The sequence below is a fragment of the Pipistrellus hanaki genome (genome assembly GCF_964339955.1).
Source record: "Pipistrellus hanaki genome assembly, chromosome: 14".
NCBI lineage: Eukaryota > Metazoa > Chordata > Mammalia > Chiroptera > Vespertilionidae > Pipistrellus > Pipistrellus hanaki.
In genome coordinates this window covers 35,364,462-35,383,801 of record NC_140516.1, presented here as the reverse complement: position 1 = coordinate 35,383,801, position 19,340 = coordinate 35,364,462, and the positions used below count along the sequence as shown (strand labels likewise).

Here is a 19,340-nt window from a genome sequence, read left to right as displayed (position 1 = left end):
CATGGTCTTCATGGGACCGGTGAATTTTGTGACTGCTATTTTTATGTGAGTAATGTTTTCTGTTCTTTTTAGATTCATTGGTTTTCAATTTTCAACTCCTTCATGATGGTTATCTTCTTGGTGGGCTTAGTTTCAATGATTTTAATGAGAACTTTAAGAAAAGATTATGCTCGGTACAGTAAAGAAGAAGAAATGGATGATATGGTGAGCAAACATGTTATATTGTACTTATAAAAACAAATTAACTCAATATTACGGTGTTTTGAATATTGTATCATAGGTCCACAATCTTGAGGTCAGGTAAGTTTCAGAATTCAGAATTTTCAGGTTTAAGAAAGGTGTAAACTCTTAGTGGGGATCTCTAATCAAATCTTAATTTTTTTCAGCAAAACATGAATTCTCACCCCAAGTGGGATAAACATAAATAACCTGTTGTTAGTTCAGTCCAAGTTTTGCCTTAAAATAAGTATATGCCAAATTTATGGAACAAACTTTCAGTTTTCAGAGCTTTTCTAATGTGCCCTTCGCTGCCAGCTCTCCTGGCCCTCCCAGGCTGGTCAGCCACATGCTGGGCAGTGTGGGAAGGTGAAAAGGCGGCTCTGGCCCCAGTGAAGGCAGTTCCGGCAGCCAGGGAAGGAAGGCCCATGCTTGCAGGCTCCATCATCAATAAGTTGGGAAACAGTTAAACATTTACATTTTAATATGCTAACGTGCGTTGTGAAGTATCAGAGGGTAGATAAACTATTTGGTGCTTCTCAAACATATCTGACCAGGATCTTCCCCCCACAAAGTCAGGTTATCCTTAGGGGCTGATATTTCTTTAAAGACATTGCTTTAGATCCTTGTTTACTCAGGTTGGAAAGGAGATTAACCAAAGAACATATATGCATAATTCATAGATACAGAAGCATGGGAAAGGTCTGAGGTGGGGTGGGTTGGGTAGAGGTGGGCAAAAAGAGAAAAAATGGGAGACATCTGTAATATTGTCAAAAATAAAAGGAAAAACCAAATATCTTAAAAATACCATTTATTTAAAAATATTATTATTCAACTGTACAATATTTCCCCATATGTTTTCTTAAATTCCAGGCTATAAGGACATTTCTGTACTGTTAGGGCATTAATACTGGTTTTGATACTCTTCTTTTCTACCTGGCCCCTGGTCACAGATGAGCCACAGTCATGATGTAAATGGCAAGAGTAGTGTCTGAAAGTGATGTTAAGAGGCAGTGAGCTATTTTACCAATTTCACCATTTCTTTTTGGTGTAAACTGTTTTCTTTTTTCACTCTTGGATATTTCTCAGAGCAGAACTGAAAAGCACCTTCTTAAGCCTCAGTAAAGTTATTAAGACAGTGATCATTTTAAATTTGACATTTCTTTTCTTGATATTTTGAACCCCTTTAAATAGCTGTAAGTTTGGAGAGAGGATACTTACAACTCTAATGATAATTTTCACCTATTTTCTGTATTTTATTTTCATTCTGAATGATTTTTCTCTTCTGTCTCCATGTTGATGTATTTAGGATAGAGACCTAGGAGATGAATATGGATGGAAGCAGGTGCATGGTGATGTATTTAGACCATCAAGTCACCCACTGATATTTTCCTCTCTCATTGGTTCTGGATGTCAGATATTTGCTGTGTCTTTCATTGTTATTATTGTTGCAATGATAGAAGATTTATATACAGAGTAAGTGCTTATTCTTTATTACTTTTTTGTTGCTCTTGAATCATTGTAATAATTGGAGCCTTTTAAAAAGTCAATCATAATTAAATATTTGTATATTACAATTCTTAGAATTTAAATAGTGTAAATGTCATTAAGACAAATAATGAACAGTTATCTTTAGGTATAAGTATATTTTTCTGTTAAATGCTAAAACTTACTAGCCTTATTATTGAGCATTCTGGTTGGTTATAAAGGTTATGTCCCATTAGAGGTATGAGAGAGTTACTTGTAGTCCAGAACTATTTGACAAAGTGTATAAGGCATTTTTTTTGAAAGCCGAAAGCTGAAGATCCAATTAGATCTTCATAAGAAGCACAGGCTTTCACAGTACTGAATGAGTTCTTCACATATACTTCAAAACTGAGAGACTCTATAGACCAGAAGAAAGCATTGTAAATATAGTAAAAAAGAGTGTTGGAAAAGGCACATGAGGTTAGAAAAATAATTGGGTAATTTCTTATCCAATCTTCCCATGGTTCCTGGTACATTTTTCCATTTAGTGGAAATGTCTCTGGGGACTGACTGCAAGCTTTAATTCCTGGTAGTCATTTTGGACTCTCTGTCACATAGGCAGCCTTTTTGATCCCTCACTGCTACCTGTTATTGCTAAGAACTAGAGGCCCAGTGCATGAAATTTAAGCATGGGTAGGGCCCTTAGTCCTGGCGGGCGATCAGGTTCTCCACCTCCTGGCCTCCCTACCTCCTCCTTCCCACACTCCTTCAGTGCCCTGCCACTGCTGCTGGTTGCCCACCATGTTCTGCGCTGCCCTCTGGTGGTCAACGAGGGATCGAACTCCCGGTCTCCCGGTTGAACTTCCAAGGAGACAGTTTGCATATTAGCCTTTTATAATATAGGATGCTGGCTGAAGTAGATTGGTCTTAGATTAAAACAGCCTTTCAGCATTGTTAGTCCTATATGAGCCTCATACACCAAGTTATAAACAGAAAGTGGGTTGGAGTTGTTGATAGTCTGGAAGGATTAAGTGAATACTTGCATTGTTTAATTGGGTTCTTGAAAAAAGGATTTTGTTTTTTAAAACTGACTTTTTGGGACGTGTGATCTTTTAAACGCAGGAATGACACATTCTTATTTATTACCACATTTATATTTAGCTATATATTGATGGAAATTGAACATTGAAATGCTTTTAACTATTACATATCCACTTTTAGAAATTGAGCATAGGTGTTTGGGCAGAGGAGTGTTACATATTTTAAGTCTATGTATTTTAAGTGGAATATAATAATAATTATTATCCATAAAGTGGTTAATTTATAAAAATTGTATATCCTCCCAGTGCACACATTAGTTCTTATAAATTCTCTTCAAAAAGAGTATTCTTTAGCTCAAACTGACAAGAATATATGTTCTATGACTAGAGCTTCTAATATTTTCTATATGTGGAACATATTTTGCCTTCCTAGTTATAGTGAGTTTCAGAAATGGTCTTTATTGTTAGTGGCTTAAGTACATTTCTGTATTATGGCAAGTGATACTGTCACTTTTAATTTTTCTCTTTGCAATTTGGCGTTTTAAAATTTTTGTCTAGTTTTACTAAAGAGGGTTGGTCTGAATATCCTAGATATCATTAATGTAAGAGGAGGTTAGAAATTGTTGAAATGAATGAAGTTGATTTGTGGACCAATGGATTTTTTAAAAAAACAACTTTTAACTGAAAAAGGAAAACTAAATAAAAAAATGTCTCAGTGTTATACCATTTAAAGTAATAACAATAATATAATAGATTTTACTACTTATGTTATATTTCTGTCAGCAGGCAAGAAACTTAAGCAGTTAAATTATAAAGAGGAATATTCTAATTATTTTTCTTAACAGATGAATATCCTTTTCCATATGATGTGATTGGCTCACAGGGTTACAAAAACAGTTTTAGTGCCAGCTTCTAATATTTTTGCCAAAGAATTATAATATACAGGGTGGGCAAATGTAGGTTTACAGTTGAGTACATGGAAAACCATTTTTTTTTCATGTATTCATTGTATTATTTTCCATACAAACAACTATAAACCTGTTTTTTCCCCTCCCTGTATTTCTTCAGAATATATTATGAAATTTATGCAGACTTAAAAAAATGAGGATCATCAGCCTGTACCATTTAAGTGTAATTTTAACTGGAAATTCATTTACTAGGCAACCTTTTGCAATCCAGGATGGTATATATACATTTTTATTGATTGATTTTTAGAGAGGAGGGGTGGAAGTGGTGGAGACAGAGACAGACAGACAGACAGACATCGATTTGTTTCTCCACCCATTTGTGCATTCATTGGTTGATCCTTGTGTGTATCCTGGCCTGGGATCGAACCCCCACAACTTTGGCATATCAGAACAATGCTCTAACCAACTCAGCTACCCAGCCAGGGCTCAGGATGATATTTTTGTGTTCCTGTTAAATTTATCTTTGAAATTAAACTAATGTTAATGTGATAGGTTATATGATATGTTCTTCAAGTTGTTGGTTTTAATTTATCTTATACATCTTTTCACCTTCTTAGGAGGGGATCCATGCTCAGTACAGCCATATTTGTCTATGCTGCTACGTCTCCAGTGAATGGTTATTTTGGAGGAAGCTTATATGCTAGACAAGGAGGTAACTTATGATTTATCACTTTGTATTTTTAATTATAGATGCTAATATTTTATGGTGAGGTATTTAGAATTTAAAATGGACAATACAGGCATTGTAAAGTTCTTTGCTATCACATTTCACATAATCTCCATCAAACCTGTTATGTGTTCTATCTTGCGTAGATTCTTTCCATTGCTTACTCAGCAGTTAGGCCTGAGGAACATGTATTAGAAAGTATATATAAGTTATTGATATTATTTTACTTTGAGGTGCCTAGCTCCCTACATGTGCTCCATGGGAGGCCTCCAAATAGAGTTTATAGCTTTATAGTTGACTATGAAGGCATGTTTTATGGCTTATGGATAAAGTGTCCATAAAGAGTTTCCTGTTTGGGTCACTATTGCTTATGATTGTGGAGCTGAATGAGAATAGTGAGCCAGTGTTAAATCTCTCCAGTTTGTCCCTGAGCAGTATGAAGAGGCCTCCACAGCAGTGCACTGGGGGCTTTCCTGGTCACTGAACGGGTTTTAACATATTTTATTGCTTAGCTTAAAAATGACTTCCCTTTGTTGTTTAAATAATAGGTGCTCACCGCATAGAATTTTGGCAATACAAAGAGGTGCAAAGAAATAATAAAGCTTATGCATTGATAGTTCTAATGGCTGAGAGAGCTCATGAAACACATTCCATTGTTTTTTCCTTTTAAAATGGAGATACATTTAAATATGTATTTATAACTATTGATATAATGCGAGAGCTAAGAGTAAATTTATGGACTGTTTACCGTATTTTCCGGCGTATAAGACGACCCCCTCATTTTACAATTAAAGCATAGGTTTAGGCCTATATTCGCCTATTTTCGGGATATACTCGGCGTATAAGACGACCCCCGATTTTCGGTTGACTTTTTTTTGTTTCAAAAATCGTCTTATACGCCGGAAAATACGGTAACCTAGTTGTTTTTTTGTTTTTGTTTTTTTTAAAGCAGTGCAGCCCCCAGTGAAGCTTCCCTGAAACCCCAATGTGTAAAACAGTAAAATTGAACTTATTCTGGTTGAAGCAGGGCTTGGTGACCTGGGCTCTTTTTTCACCAGTGACCAGAAGCTCCAGAACTCCAAGCAACAGTTTCAAAACACCCTTCATTGCTCTTTTCCAGTTCATCCCTCTTCAAAAACTGCATTTCCATTAGATGCACTTGAATAGCCAGACTAGTCTTTACTAGCTAATGTTTTGAAATAGTTATTAGGAAGTCAAATTAGGAACTAAATAATCAGCTCTTAACCATTAATATATGCCTGTCTGTCTACCTCTCTGATTTTCATAGTTTCCCTTCTCTTCCAGGAAGGAGATGGATAAAGCAGATGTTTATTGGGGCATTCCTTATCCCAGCTATGGTGTGTGGTACTGCCTTCTTCATCAATTTTATAGCCATTTATTACCATGCTTCAAGAGCCATTCCTTTTGGAACAATGGTAAGCTGCTTGAATCATACTTTTAAACTGGAAAAAATATGAATTTTTTAATATGAAACCTGCAATCTCTCCCAAGTACTTCTTTAAAATATATATATATATATTTCAGAGAGGAAGGGAGAAATAGAAACATCAATGATGAGAATCATTGATTGGCTATCTCCTGCATGCCCCCTACTGGGGATCGAGCTCACAACTGAGGCATGTGCCCTTCACTGGAATCGAACCCCAGACCCTTAAGTCCACAGGCCCATACTCTACTGAGCCAAACCAGCTAGGGCTGAGCATGGACTTTTAGACAGGCAGATCTGAATTGAAATTTTAGTTTGTCTTGCTGTGTGATCATAGTAGTTACTAAGTTTCTTTTAAGTCTTTTATTTCATTCATAAAATAGTGAAATAACATATGTAAAGCTCTTTGTGCATATTAGGAGCTCAATAAAGTGTAACCAAGTACTAAATAAGTTGGTTATGGTGAGGAAAAATAAAGGCTATGTTGCAAGCATGGCAGTTGAAAGCATGACCTGTTAAAACTTTAGAAAGTGAAAGAAGAGAAAAAAGAACTCCAGCAGAAACAGTATGGAATAAGAAAAATAGGGAAGGGAAGTAGATAGGAAATACTTCAACTTATATTTAGTTCAATTCTAATATAATGCACATTCTTTTCCTATTTTCATCTGTGTATATCCTGCACAATTTTAAACTAGATTGAGCCTAGGTGTTTTCTTTTGTGATTTAAATTGTGTTTAAATTTTTATATCCCTTTATTTATTTTTATTATTGTTACCGTTTTGAGTAATCATATACATTTTAATTTAATTTACAGGTGGCTGTTTGTTGCATCTGTTTTTTCGTTATTCTTCCTCTAAATCTTGTTGGTACAATACTTGGCCGAAATCTGTCAGGTCAGCCCAACTTTCCTTGTCGTGTCAATGCTGTGCCTCGTCCCATACCGGAGAAAAAATGGTAAAGAGAATGCTAAATCTTAAGTGACTGTTTCTCACAATATAGAAGTTGTTAAGGCTGTTATATGGATGCACCTTTTAGAATTGGATTGTATTTACAAGAATGACTATCATAAGTTTTGACTTAATTTGTCTTTTTACATTTTCCTTCAACCTATTTGTTAGATAGAAATAGTAATAAATTTTATCCTTATTTCAGTTTTTGAATATTGGTGCATTTACAGATAAGTCAAATGCTTTGATAAGTATACTATGTGTAAGGGTGTGTGAGAACTAAAGCTGCAACAGTTGTTTAACTGCAGTCTACAGGCCAAATTTTATTTTCTGCTGTTTTTATTACAATAAGTCTTGTTGGAACATGCCTGTTCGTTCACATATTATTCCTGATTGCTTTTACAATTCAGTATTAGAGTTGAGAAAGTTATATCAGAGACCATATCACCTGCAAAACCTGAAGTATTTACTATCTAAATCTTTACAGAAAAAGTTTGCCAATGCCTCATTTACCATTTGATTTTCCTTTCCAGATATTTATTATTCTAAACAATACTGGCATACACTTATAGCCAGATATATTCCACAAATTGAGAGATGAATTAGGGTTGAGACCGAATGTAGTTTACTGACTTGTGGTCTTTATCTTCATTTCTGGGATACATAGAATCTCTCAAATACATTCTGTCACATTGTATGCACAGACTGTGTTCTTGAGGCCTTCCTATAATTTAAGATTAATCCTGACAAAAGATGACAAGTATTTTTGTTTAACAGAAGAAGAGAGAGACTCTTCAATTGCAACAGAGTTTTCAGTTTAATAGACCAATCAGCCTTCAAAATATGATTCTTGATGATTTTTAATTTGAGATGATTTGTATTGTAATTAATTTGAGATGATTTATGACCAGCTTTTATCTTTATATTTCTAACTCTTATAATTAATATCTGAACAAAATGTGAACTCAACACTTATGTATTTTTCCTCTTAAAATTAGTAAACTGAATATTATATATAATTAATATATTAAATTTAATATTATATTGATTTATTCTATTCAGCATTCTTTTTTCCCTAATTCTTAGTTGCATATAAAAATAGTGTTAACTGTACATTTATTACATTCCCCATTTCATAAGATTTGCTGTACAGAAGACTATATATTCATAATAAGGGTTATATATTAAACCCTCTGTTCCTATTTCCCACATTTAAATGTATCATATTCAGGTACTTATACAATGTTTTGTAGACTTGGAGGAATGTAGACATTTATAGAAGGAAAGGCTGAATAAAATAGCTCCTATAGTTTAAAGGAGAGTCATCTGTTCTAGTCTAATTATCCTTGTTCTTTTTGTCTTAGATTGGGCTTATGAGAATTTTTTAGTCTGTTTTTTTAACTCAGCTATATTTTAAAGATTTATTGTTAAGGCTCATTGATATCTTGATGTTCACCTATTACTGGGAAAGTTTTTCTAAGATTGGTCTTAAGAGAATTTTCTAGTCTGTTTTATAACTCAACTATATTTTTCAAACTTGATTATTGAGGCCCATTGATATCCTGATGTTCACCTCTTACTGGGGAGGATAAGTTTAAAGGGAAAGCATAGTCAGAAATCAAAATGGTTCTCTAGGTCACTAGGGCTAATGGAGGAGAGAAAGAACCAACACATGACCTTGCCAACCATGGATTAAATTTAGGTATAGGAAGATGAGTGTGTATTTTCTTTTGCTTTATATAGACACATGGGAACCAAAATCTGAAGACTAGATCTGGTTCTCACTGTATCATGTTGGGGGCAGATTTGTTTTTTGTTTTTTTTTTTTTGTTAATCCTCACCCTAGGATATTTTTTTCCATTGATTTTTAGAGAGAGTGGAAGGGAGGGAGGGGGAGAAAAGAGAGAGAGAGAAACATCAATGTGAGAGAGACACATCCATTGGTTGCCTCCTGCACGTGCCCCTCTGGGGAACAAACCTGCAACCCAGATACATGACCTTGACCAGGGATTGAACCCAATACCCTTTGGTCCAAAGGCCGATGATCTACCGCCGAGCTACACTGGCCAGGGGTGGACAAATCATTTTTAAAAAAATATATATTTTATTGATTTTTTTACAGAGGAAGAGAGAGGGATAGAGAGTTAGAAACATTGATGAGAGAGAAACATCAATCAGCTGCCTCTTGCACACCCCCTACTGAGGATGTGCCCGCAACCAAGGTACATGCCCTTGACCGGAATCGAACCCGGGACCTTTCAGCCCGAGGGCCAACGCTCTTGGACAAATTATTTTTAACCTATATAGGTCTTGACTTTCTATAAAATGAGGAAAGAAGACTAAATTGAATGATTTTTAAGTTTTTCCAGCTTTCAGATTCTTTTATTTTCCTCTCAGTTTTTTAGTTTGTTCATTCCAGAGTTTTAATTTAGTACCATTTATGTGCCAGGCACTGCTGGGCACTGGGAATACATAGCTGAATAGCTTCTGCCTGCCAGAGTTTATGGTCGAGTGAGTTATGTATGTAATTAGACAGTGTGTTAACTGTTGTGGGGGAGTTATATTCAAAGGACAGTGGAAGGACCCTCCTCTTTCTGGGAGACTTAGAAAAGGTGTTACGACGACACTTGAGCTAATACTTGCAGGGAGGTATGAGACCAGATAAGGCATTCCAGGTAGAGAATTTCCAGTTGCAAATAGTAAAATGTTTATTGAGTGAATGGATGAGGTTTGAGATTTAATTTTTCATTCTTTGGCTCCATTAATATCTTCATTGTATAACTCATAGCAAAAGGAATTACTATACCAATGAAAGACTGAGCAAAGAAATGGCAAGGCCACACTTTGGGAAACATTACTGAGATGGGGTCTTAAGACTTAGAGTTGTTTCATTGGCAAGAAGTTGTGTTTCCTAAATTCCTATCTCAGCCTTTAGTGCCGGAAAGAATTTTGACTCTGTTCTAGAACTAATTTGAAGTCCCAATTCGGTGTTATACCTCTTTGTATTTTAATTTTATTTTATTTTTTACTGATTTGTTTCTATCATTTAGAAGCATCTTTCTGTTATTAGGATTTATATAACATAAAAGCATACTAGAACTTTAATGTTAATTTTAATATTTTCCAGGTTTATGGAGCCTGCAGTTATTGTTTGCTTGGGAGGAATTTTACCTTTTGGCTCAATCTTCATTGAAATGTAAGTTTTGGCAATGTATTTATGCATTGAGGGATTTAATTGTAATTAGAGAATTTAGGAGTTAGGGTAGGATGGGAAAGCATCAGAGTTAGTCTGTTAATTCCATGGCTTCCAGAAAGGGGTCTATAAATCTATTTAAAAGTAGTGTTCTGCTCTGTTCTGAAATATTCAGATGAAGTTTATACTTGTTTTACATTATATTCTAGACCTCTCTCATTCTACAAGAAATCTTAGAAAGCAAACCATGCATGCTAGAGAATGCTAGACCAGCTTTTGGTCACAAGCACAATGGAAGGAATTACTGGAGTTTATTGTAAATATTTGAGTGTCCAGGGAACTAGGTAGACTATTAACTACCAGTCAGACTATCCTGACTTCTTTGGAGGCATAGTCATTCCTAGTTTTCTTCCATAGAGACCTGCAGGAGTGCTAGGAAATGTGTGGTTGTTTTTGTTTTTTTGGGGGTGTTTTTTTTGGAGAGGTGGGGGTGGGCAGGAGAGAAGTATGCCACCTTATGCCCAGTTACCATGCTTCACAACTACATTCTTGGTTACCATTGCAAAATGTCAGCCTTCCTTTTCTCTGCCTGGGTGCCAGTGTTTCTTGATGCGAATGTGCTGGCATTTTAGGCAAGGCAGTTCTGTGTATGATTCTCTCTCCAGAACTGCAGTCCTACAGCCCCTGCCCATGAAATGCCAGTCATTGTAACTGCTCAAAATTCCTCTACACATTTCCTGTTAACTGCCCCACTGCTGATTCTCTCCTGCAGAGTGGATGCCTCCTTAACAAACATGATTGGACCCGATAGTTGATTAATTGATAGAGTTGCCTCATGTAAGGGAATTATAAATAGAGATCTATACATAATATTTAATTTTAACTTAAAACAACAAAAGGTACATTCTTCACTGAGTTTAAAAAAAATTTTTTTAATCCAAAGTTTTTTCTTTGATTTGTATCTAGTTGGTGTTTCCGTCATTTTTCCTTTGACCTTCATAATACATCCTCTGTGCTCTCCCGCCTTTATGAAGTGGAGGAAGAACAACATAAGACCTGTCTGAAGCATTCTAAGTGCAGAATCCTTCTAGATTTGAACATTCATCCCCCAATCTTTTATAGTCATCTCACCCACACTTAGTTTTATAACTTCTTTTAGCAACTCACCATATTGAATTTTCCTAAAGCATTTAAAATAATTAGAAATCCCACATCCTTTGTGCTCTTGTTTATTGGCTTATGTGACATTAACTAAATTGTCTAGTTACACTAACAAGTACAACTGTATAGATTTGAGCAAACTCCTGGTGCTCACGTACCAGCTGTGGCTTTTAGTCAATACCTTGAGAGGGATTGGATTGGTGTTTGTGTCACTTTAGCTCATGGTTTAATACAGCCGGTTCGGGAGCTTTACATCTGATACTGCTTTAACTTGACTTAACCACCGATTCTTTTCCCCTCCTGTCCCCATCCTCAGTTCCTTCTGGCTCACATCTCTGTTTGCTTTCTCAGGCATTTTGTTCCATTAGCTAGCCTTTCTGCTGTATATTTAACCTCTGTTTTGACCTCCTGCACACCGTGCCATTCTGCCCTTGGTGATCAAAGTGATCTTTTAAAGGTATCAGTCTGATCATGTCACTACTTTGCTACAGACTCTTGTTTTCATTGAGGTAACTCCAAATTCCATAACAAGGCCAATAAGGATCTTCATGATACAGGATCTGGCCCTGTTCACGTTCATCTCAGCTTTCACCCCTTCAGTTGAAGTTCCTCACTGATCTTTTGAGTTTTTCAAAATACAGTGCATTTTCTCATTTGTGAACCTTTGCCTTTGCTGTTTTTTTTTGAGAGAAAAATATTGACATTAAAGTGGGAACTAAGATGAGAGACTGACCAAGAGCAGGGTAAGTATTAAGATAAAAACTAGAAAGCTGTCTCTCTGCCTTTTACTCAGGTATTTCATCTTCACCTCTTTCTGGGCATACAAGATCTACTATGTCTATGGCTTCATGATGCTGGTGCTGGTCATCCTGTGCATTGTGACTGTCTGTGTGACCATTGTGTGCACGTACTTCCTGCTGAACGCGGAGGACTATAGGTGGTGAGTACTTACTTTGGGAAGAACCTTTGGGGTCCATAATGTTCTAAAATAAGATTTCATTTGAAGTATGTTGAGTGAAGTAAAAGATCTGAATAAAAAATGTGCTACTTAAAATAGTATAGGGAATTTTTCAGTTATAAAAATGATATAGATAAAGATGGTGAAGATTTTCTGTTATAGTGTCAGTCTTTTTGTATTAATGAGGGTCATGTGTTAGAAATATTTTTACAGAATGCTAGATGTGGAAGAAGCTTTATGAGAAGCTTCACATATTTAAATGTGAAGTACATAATTTGTTTTTAAATATACAAAATTTCAAAGGATTTAAAAAATGAAATGATTTGCTTTTTAAAATCCTCATTTCAGTGCCATTCATTCTAAAAAGCTATGTTTTCCCTCCTAGGCAATGGACAAGTTTTCTCTCTGCTGCATCAACTGCAATCTATGTTTACATGTATTCCTTTTACTACTATTTTTTCAAAACAAAGTAAGTTGAGACATTTTCTCATTTGTGTTTAGGAACAGAACTAGTCATTTAAATATTATCATTTAAGGCCTTACGTTGAGAATGAAAATGGATATACTATATATATTTATTTTGTCTTATTTCAGGATGTATGGCTTATTTCAAACATCATTTTACTTTGGATATATGGCGGTATTTAGCACAGCCTTGGGGATAATGTGTGGTAAGTTAAAAATCTTGGAATATCATGAGAAAATATTTGAGTGTTTCAAAATCAGAAAAATACAGTAATGGGAAATTAAGAAATTATATTTTATTTGATCAGCAACATCAAAATAAGATTCTGGTTCACTTTTTTTTTTTTTTTTTAGTCCCACCTATAGTTATAGGGTGGGTAATAGAATGAGGCAGATGCAATCATCTTGTTAAAAACTAGGTTGTAGTATGACATTTGTGGACCCCTTTGGGTAGCAGGATTGCTTTTTTTCGTTACCAGAAGAATCTTTTCTCCATATTGATGGGAGTTAGAGGTGGATGTTGGAGGTACAAACTTCCAGAGTTCTGGGGATGTAATGTACAGCGTGGTGACTATGATTAATAATACTGTATTGTATATTTGAAAGTTGCTAAGACATTAGATCCTAAAATAGATCTCAGAAAAATAATTTGTAACTGTATGGTGGTGGATGTTATTAAATAAAATTATTGTAATAATTATTTCACAGTATATACAAATAACAAATCACTGTTGCACAATTAAAACTAATAAAATGTTTTGTATCAATTAAAAAAAGAATATGTTCATTCATATATACGATGTATATGATCTTGTGTGCACACACACTATGATTGACATCTGTTGTCAAGTAGTAAAACTCATTCCACAGACAATAAGGGAAGACATTTCTCTATATTATCATCACATGTTTATTTAGCTGTTGAGATAGCCTTTCTTTGTGATAATTAATTAGTTAACCAACTTTGGGGGGAAGATGAATAGGAACCGAAGGTTAAAACTGGATTTGGGAACATCCTGATGTATTTTTTAGGCAATCAGAAGGTTCCTTTAGTACTGTTGGCCATCCTTTCATCAGAATATTGCTCATAGAGTTCCTCTTTATTTCATCTGAGGTCTTTCTTGATTACCACCACTATTCGGTAAGATATAGAATAATGGGATTGTGCAGAAATATTTTTTGTGTTTTTTTTTTCTTGACTTGATGTATGATCTTTGACCTAGAGAGATAATATCTTGACATTTACAAATAAAATGGAATGAATTTAAGTAAAATTTTTAGTACTTTTCCTGTTGAAATTTCATTTTGCTACTTGAAAATCTTGGCACATTTACAGTTGCCTGTTGTGCTGGCAGTGTCCCAATATTTGTTCTTCGGTAGGTGTATATGCTTTCATTTTGAGGGGCAGAGGGGAAACAGGTCAGGCTGAAACTTACTCAGATGTCATAATGATACAGAATTATATTCATCAGATTATGTATCAGCAACTGAAAGAAAAATATTATTGATTAGTCCTTGTATACATAATATACTTACCATCAATAATTATTATCTCACTAGAGGCCTGGTGTACGAAATTTGTGCAATGAGGAGGGAAGGGGGATTCCTCAGCCTGGCCTGTGCCTTCTTGCACTCTGGGAGCCCTCGGGGGAAGTCCGACTCACATGGAGGTGGGAGAGGCTCCCACCACTGCTACTGCACTTGCCAGCCATGAGCCCAGCTTCTGGCTGAGTGGTGTTCCCCCTGTGGGAGCGCACTGACCAAGGGGGGCAGCTCCTGCATTGGGCATCTGCCCCCTGGTGGTCAGTACGCATCATAGTGATCAGTGGTTCTGCAGTTCGGGCGATTTGCATATTAGCTTTTTATTATATAGGATGGCCCATTTTGTCTTTTCATTTAACATATTTTTGTTACTAACAAATTATTCTTGCTTTATAAGAGATGTATTTTAATATATTTATTGATTACATATATAATAATTATTACTTAATTCTAAAAATATATCAGGCCAAACTTGGTGTATGGAAATAACAGGTAATTTGCAAAACAAATGATACAATTTTAATAAGTTCAAAGAGAATACTAATATAAAGACATTATCTTGATAAAAAAGAACTCTCCAGAGCAGAGGGCATTTAGTGTTTGTAAATGATGGATATTGTTCTGTATGTATTCGTTTCAAAACCTTATTTTATCTTTACAGGAGCGATTGGTTACATGGGAACAAGTGCCTTTGTCCGAAAAATCTATACTAATGTGAAAATTGACTAGAGACCCAAGAAAACCTGGAACTTTGGATCAATTTCTCTTTCATAAGTGTGGAACTTGCACAGCAAAAAAAGCGCAAGAGGAGATTTGGGCGTTAACACTGGGTACTTTGTGGGTCTGTCTCTCATGGATGGCGTAAAGTAACATCTATTTCCATTGATCCTAGGTTCTTACTGACTGCTTTCTCCAACTGTTCACAGCAAATGCTTGGATTTTATGCAGTAGGCATTACTACAGTACATGGCTAATCTTCCCAAAAACTAGATCATTAAAGATGAAATAGACCAGCTCTCTTCAGTGAAGAGGACAAATAGTTTCTTTAAAGCATTTGTTCCAATAAAATGACTAGAGGGAAACTTGGATGCTAAAATTACATGAATAGAAATCTTCCTAGCACTTAGTGTCTCCATGTTATTGAAAAATGATGTTCCAGAAATATTATTTTTTCTCTTATTTTTACTGCTATCATCAACCTATTGTGGGACATTTTTATATATTGAACCTGGGTTCTTTTTTGAGCATCCCACCCCCCCCCCCCCATTCAACTGCATCTTTTTTCTAAAAGAGAGAATTAAAAACATTAAATTCTGCATGTAATATATCTGCTGTCATCTTAGTTGGACCAGCTTCCTATGTATTTACATCTTAATTCCATCCAAAGAAGATACAGTCTGAAGATAGAGGTGTACTCTCTACAATGCAATTTACTGTACAGTTAGAAAGCAAAGTGTTAAATGGAGAACATATTTGTTTTATTAAACATTTTGAGATTTAGATAAAGTACATTTTAACTAAATGTCCTAAGTGATTATCTTTTCTCCCCCCTCTCACTCCCCAAGTTAGTCTTACATCTTTTTTGGGTTTGAATGAAGGTTTTGCATAAGAAATTATTAAAAACAAGGGGGGTGGGTAATAAATGTATATAACATTAAATAATGTAATGTAGGTGTAGATTCCCAAATGCATTTGGTTGTACAGATTGATTACGGAGTACTTTTTTCTGATGATGATTGGTGTAGAAATGTGTGAATTTGGGTAGCTTTTTACATCTTGCCTACCACTGCATGAAACATTGGGGTTTCTTCAAAATGTGTGTGTGTCTTCTTTTGGGAAGGGGGGATTGTTTTCTGTTTCTTTTCTGAGACTCCTACAGGAACTAAATTTGTAATTTAGAAACCTTTAATTTTGTTAATCTTGTCTGGGGCACTTCAGTAACATCTAAAGCATACTGCTTTAGAATGTTAAAATAAAATTTCCTGATCAAATTGTTTTGTGAAATTAGATGTGTTTGCAATTTGAAGCTATCTTTTTAAAAGACAACATTATTGAATGCAGTTTTTAAATAAACTGTAAATGATGCTTTTTTTAATACAGGGAACTCACACTTTAAAATCCCCAAACTTGCTTACATCTAGATTATCCGATACAGTCAGAAGTGAATGATAAGCCCTTTGAATGAAATTGTGGCACAAAGTCTGTTCAGGTTGGTGTACCCTGTGAAATGGGTGGGGGGTAAAAGTGGTTAGGTTACTATTGGATGAGCAAATAAAGATTAAAATTTTCTAAAAGAAGAGATTTTCATTTTGAATACATCTTTCTGGAACTATCCATAATGTGAAGTTTTCCTAGAACCATTGAGTTTCTAGTTTAATAGTTTGCTATGCAAATGACCACCTAAAATAATTCTGTATATTGGTATTTTTAGAAGAGTCAGAACAGCTATATTTAAACCTTATTGTGAAACTCATGCCATTCATAGTTACGTAAGATGTTTTCATCACAAAATGTTTATCAGTTAGTAAACTCTGCATCCTACATGTGGTATGTAACGACTATAAAGTGAAAAAATCTTACCACTCAAGTGTGGCTGACAGAAATTTGATCAGAAGTTATAGGTAAATCCTCTTCACACCAAGATGTTATATTAATTGTAATACACTGGTGATTCCATTTTCTCTTCCTTTTTACTTACCTTACCTTAGGATCTTATAAGAAAAATGAAAAGTCAGTATATAATGGTTTATATTTCTAACTAACAGCATATAGTCTGATGGATTGCAAATTGGACAGCAAGCTTTTGTTATAATAAAATGAAATTTGTTTTTTCATGAGTTTTGCAGGTAAGATTAGGGTTTTTAAAGAATGAGTGGGTTAGCTGCCTTTAGGTACACCAGTTCTTTCTATTAAATTGAGCTCTGTTTGAAATCTTTTGGATCTTCCGTGGAAAATAGTTTTCTAATTTCCATGTATATTAAGAGGTCCCTTAAAATGAATATAAATCACCTTGAAAAGTCCTTTAGAAAATGTGTATTGATTTATGTCTTCATAGAAGGGCTGGCTGTGGTATGTCTTGAAGAAGATGTAATTCACAAATGGCTTAGCTCCCTAGATCTCAGTTGTAGACTAGTAAAATAAAATATTTAAGTAATTAAAGGATGGGGCTTTCCCACTTTATTGATGCTGCATATCTGTCTCATTTATTAATATTATTTGCTCAACTTCGCAACTGATGCTTTGAACACGACCAAAAACTAAAGATTTACTTTCCCCTTGTATCGTAAGCATATTTCTCCTAAAATTTATATATGTATAAATTGTGCAAGAGTAGGATAAGGTGGAAATGAAAAGGCTGGAGGGATGGTGAAGCATTCTTTACTAGGTCATGTTTGGGCTCCGAGATTGTATTGGGTTTGCCCATAAATCAAACCCCATACTCTTACAATTCATTATTATGTGGTGATAGCTGAATGGGAATGGTGTATTTACCTAGTGAATGGTATGCTTGGGTATTTTCCATGGAGAGTGGATGGACCTCTATAAGGTTGCTGCAAATCCCAGTTCTTCCAAAAGCCACTTTATTTAGGGTTTATTCACAAATTGTATTCATTTTGATAAAGCTTTTGATTCTTAAATATGTACTATCCATATTATGCCAAATGTCTTGCAAATAAATGTTATTTTAAATTTTCCTGAATTTTTACAAATGTAAAAAAGAAAAAATGTATTAATGTAATTTGTTCAGGAAAAGCTACATACCGAAGGGCTTCTGTTTATGAAGTCTAGGAAAGAAAAGCCTGTTTGTAATCTATACACTGTAGTTCCACCTGGGTTTTAAGTTTAGATTTTAGAGTGTCTTCGTGCTTTATTCTCTTGAGTTATTGGAACACTTAATAAATAGGAGTAGTTATGTATGAAAACAGGTATTTATTAATGTTTTATATCTTCATAAAAATTTTAATTATGAAGCTATTTTAGCAATCAAAGATGTTAAATAGATAAGTGACATTTTTAAAAGATTGGAAGTGTATGCAGAAAGACTAGATTTAGAGGTATGGTAGATCAGAAAGTTAGCATACAGCTGCAGAAATTTTGTATGATTTAAATTCAGTATGAGGAATGATTAGTTCCTCTTGTGAGTATTTCTTAAAAGCTATCTGATTTGACATTCTTATCGGAGCTGTAGGCAGAAGAGTACAAAGACAATAGTAAAAAATTAAGTTATTTCACTGTGCTGGGAAATGGAAATGAACTGTTATGAAAGCCACTTATATTGAAGTATTGCTGAAATAAGATTGCTAATACTTGACTGATAAAGCAGCATTCGGTGTGTTTAGCCCAGTTCATCAGTTTAGATCATTTGAAGGTTTTAAACATTATAAGTAAGAGCTTAAGGCAAGGAAGCAATGACATGGAATCCTATTTAAAAGCTGCCAGAGCGTCCTTGGGAAAGCAGTCCCACTCAGGCTTTCAGCTCTTCCCAGCTCGAATCTATAAATTCCCACAAAGCACAGGTGATCGGTGACAGAGTTGGAAGAAACAGTTATTGCTTGGTGATTACTTTTATTTTGTGCACATCCTTGGTTTATGTAGGCCATATTCCAGCTGGCTTTTTTAGTAATAGAAATCCACTATATAATGTATCAAATACATTTGAGGTTCTAATCTAGTCTGTTTAATTGAAGTTGGATTTTTAAAAGTAATAAAAAGTTAAATGTACTTCCCTTGGAGCCTTTATTTCTTTCCTTTTTGAAACAGGTGAACCAAGAATAAGGGATAACCCGTTATTAATGGCACACATATGAAGAGATGGCTGATAGCTTCCTGCAATTACATAAAGTAGGGCTCAGCAAACCTTTTCTGTAAAGGGCCAAATAGGAACTATTTGAGGCTTTGAGGACCACCATACTGTGTCTGCTGCGACTGCCTATTGTAGCATGTGGTGACAGCACATAAACTGGTGAGGATGCATGTGTTCCAATATAACGACAGAAACAGACGGGGGGGGGGGGGGGGGGGCATCATTTGCTGACACCTGACATGAAGGATTTAAGATTTTATTTCGCCCAACTTTGTATTTTGGAAAAAAACAATGTACAGAAAGTGAAAAGAAAGTTACAATGAATTAGGGTTGTCTTTTTTTTAAAATGATTTTTCTTTTATCATTTTTTGACATCTTTTCCATACAAGCTCCGACTCCTACACAGAAACTCTACACTCCCCCATGCCTGTCATTCTCCTGTTTGATAATACATTGCATTTGTCT

General features: G+C 35.1%; 1 protein-coding gene across 2 annotated transcripts in view; it reads left to right on the top strand.

Annotated features, from left to right (window-relative positions):
- Positions 1-18,793, top strand: part of TM9SF3 (transmembrane 9 superfamily member 3) — a 181,206-nt gene extending 162,413 nt beyond the window's left edge. For both annotated transcript variants that reach the window (XM_084903516.1, XM_084903517.1), the window contains 10 exons: positions 73-204; positions 1,526-1,692; positions 4,249-4,343; positions 5,664-5,794; positions 6,620-6,759; positions 9,880-9,948; positions 11,900-12,046; positions 12,450-12,533; positions 12,659-12,735; positions 14,733-18,793. In XM_084903516.1, coding sequence (XP_084759642.1) covers positions 73-204; positions 1,526-1,692; positions 4,249-4,343; positions 5,664-5,794; positions 6,620-6,759; positions 9,880-9,948; positions 11,900-12,046; positions 12,450-12,533; positions 12,659-12,735; positions 14,733-14,800 — 1,110 coding nt within the window. In that variant the 3' untranslated portion in view covers positions 14,801-18,793. The remainder of the gene's footprint in view (positions 1-72; positions 205-1,525; positions 1,693-4,248; positions 4,344-5,663; positions 5,795-6,619; positions 6,760-9,879; positions 9,949-11,899; positions 12,047-12,449; positions 12,534-12,658; positions 12,736-14,732) is intronic.
- The last annotated feature ends 547 nt before the right edge of the window (positions 18,794-19,340 follow it).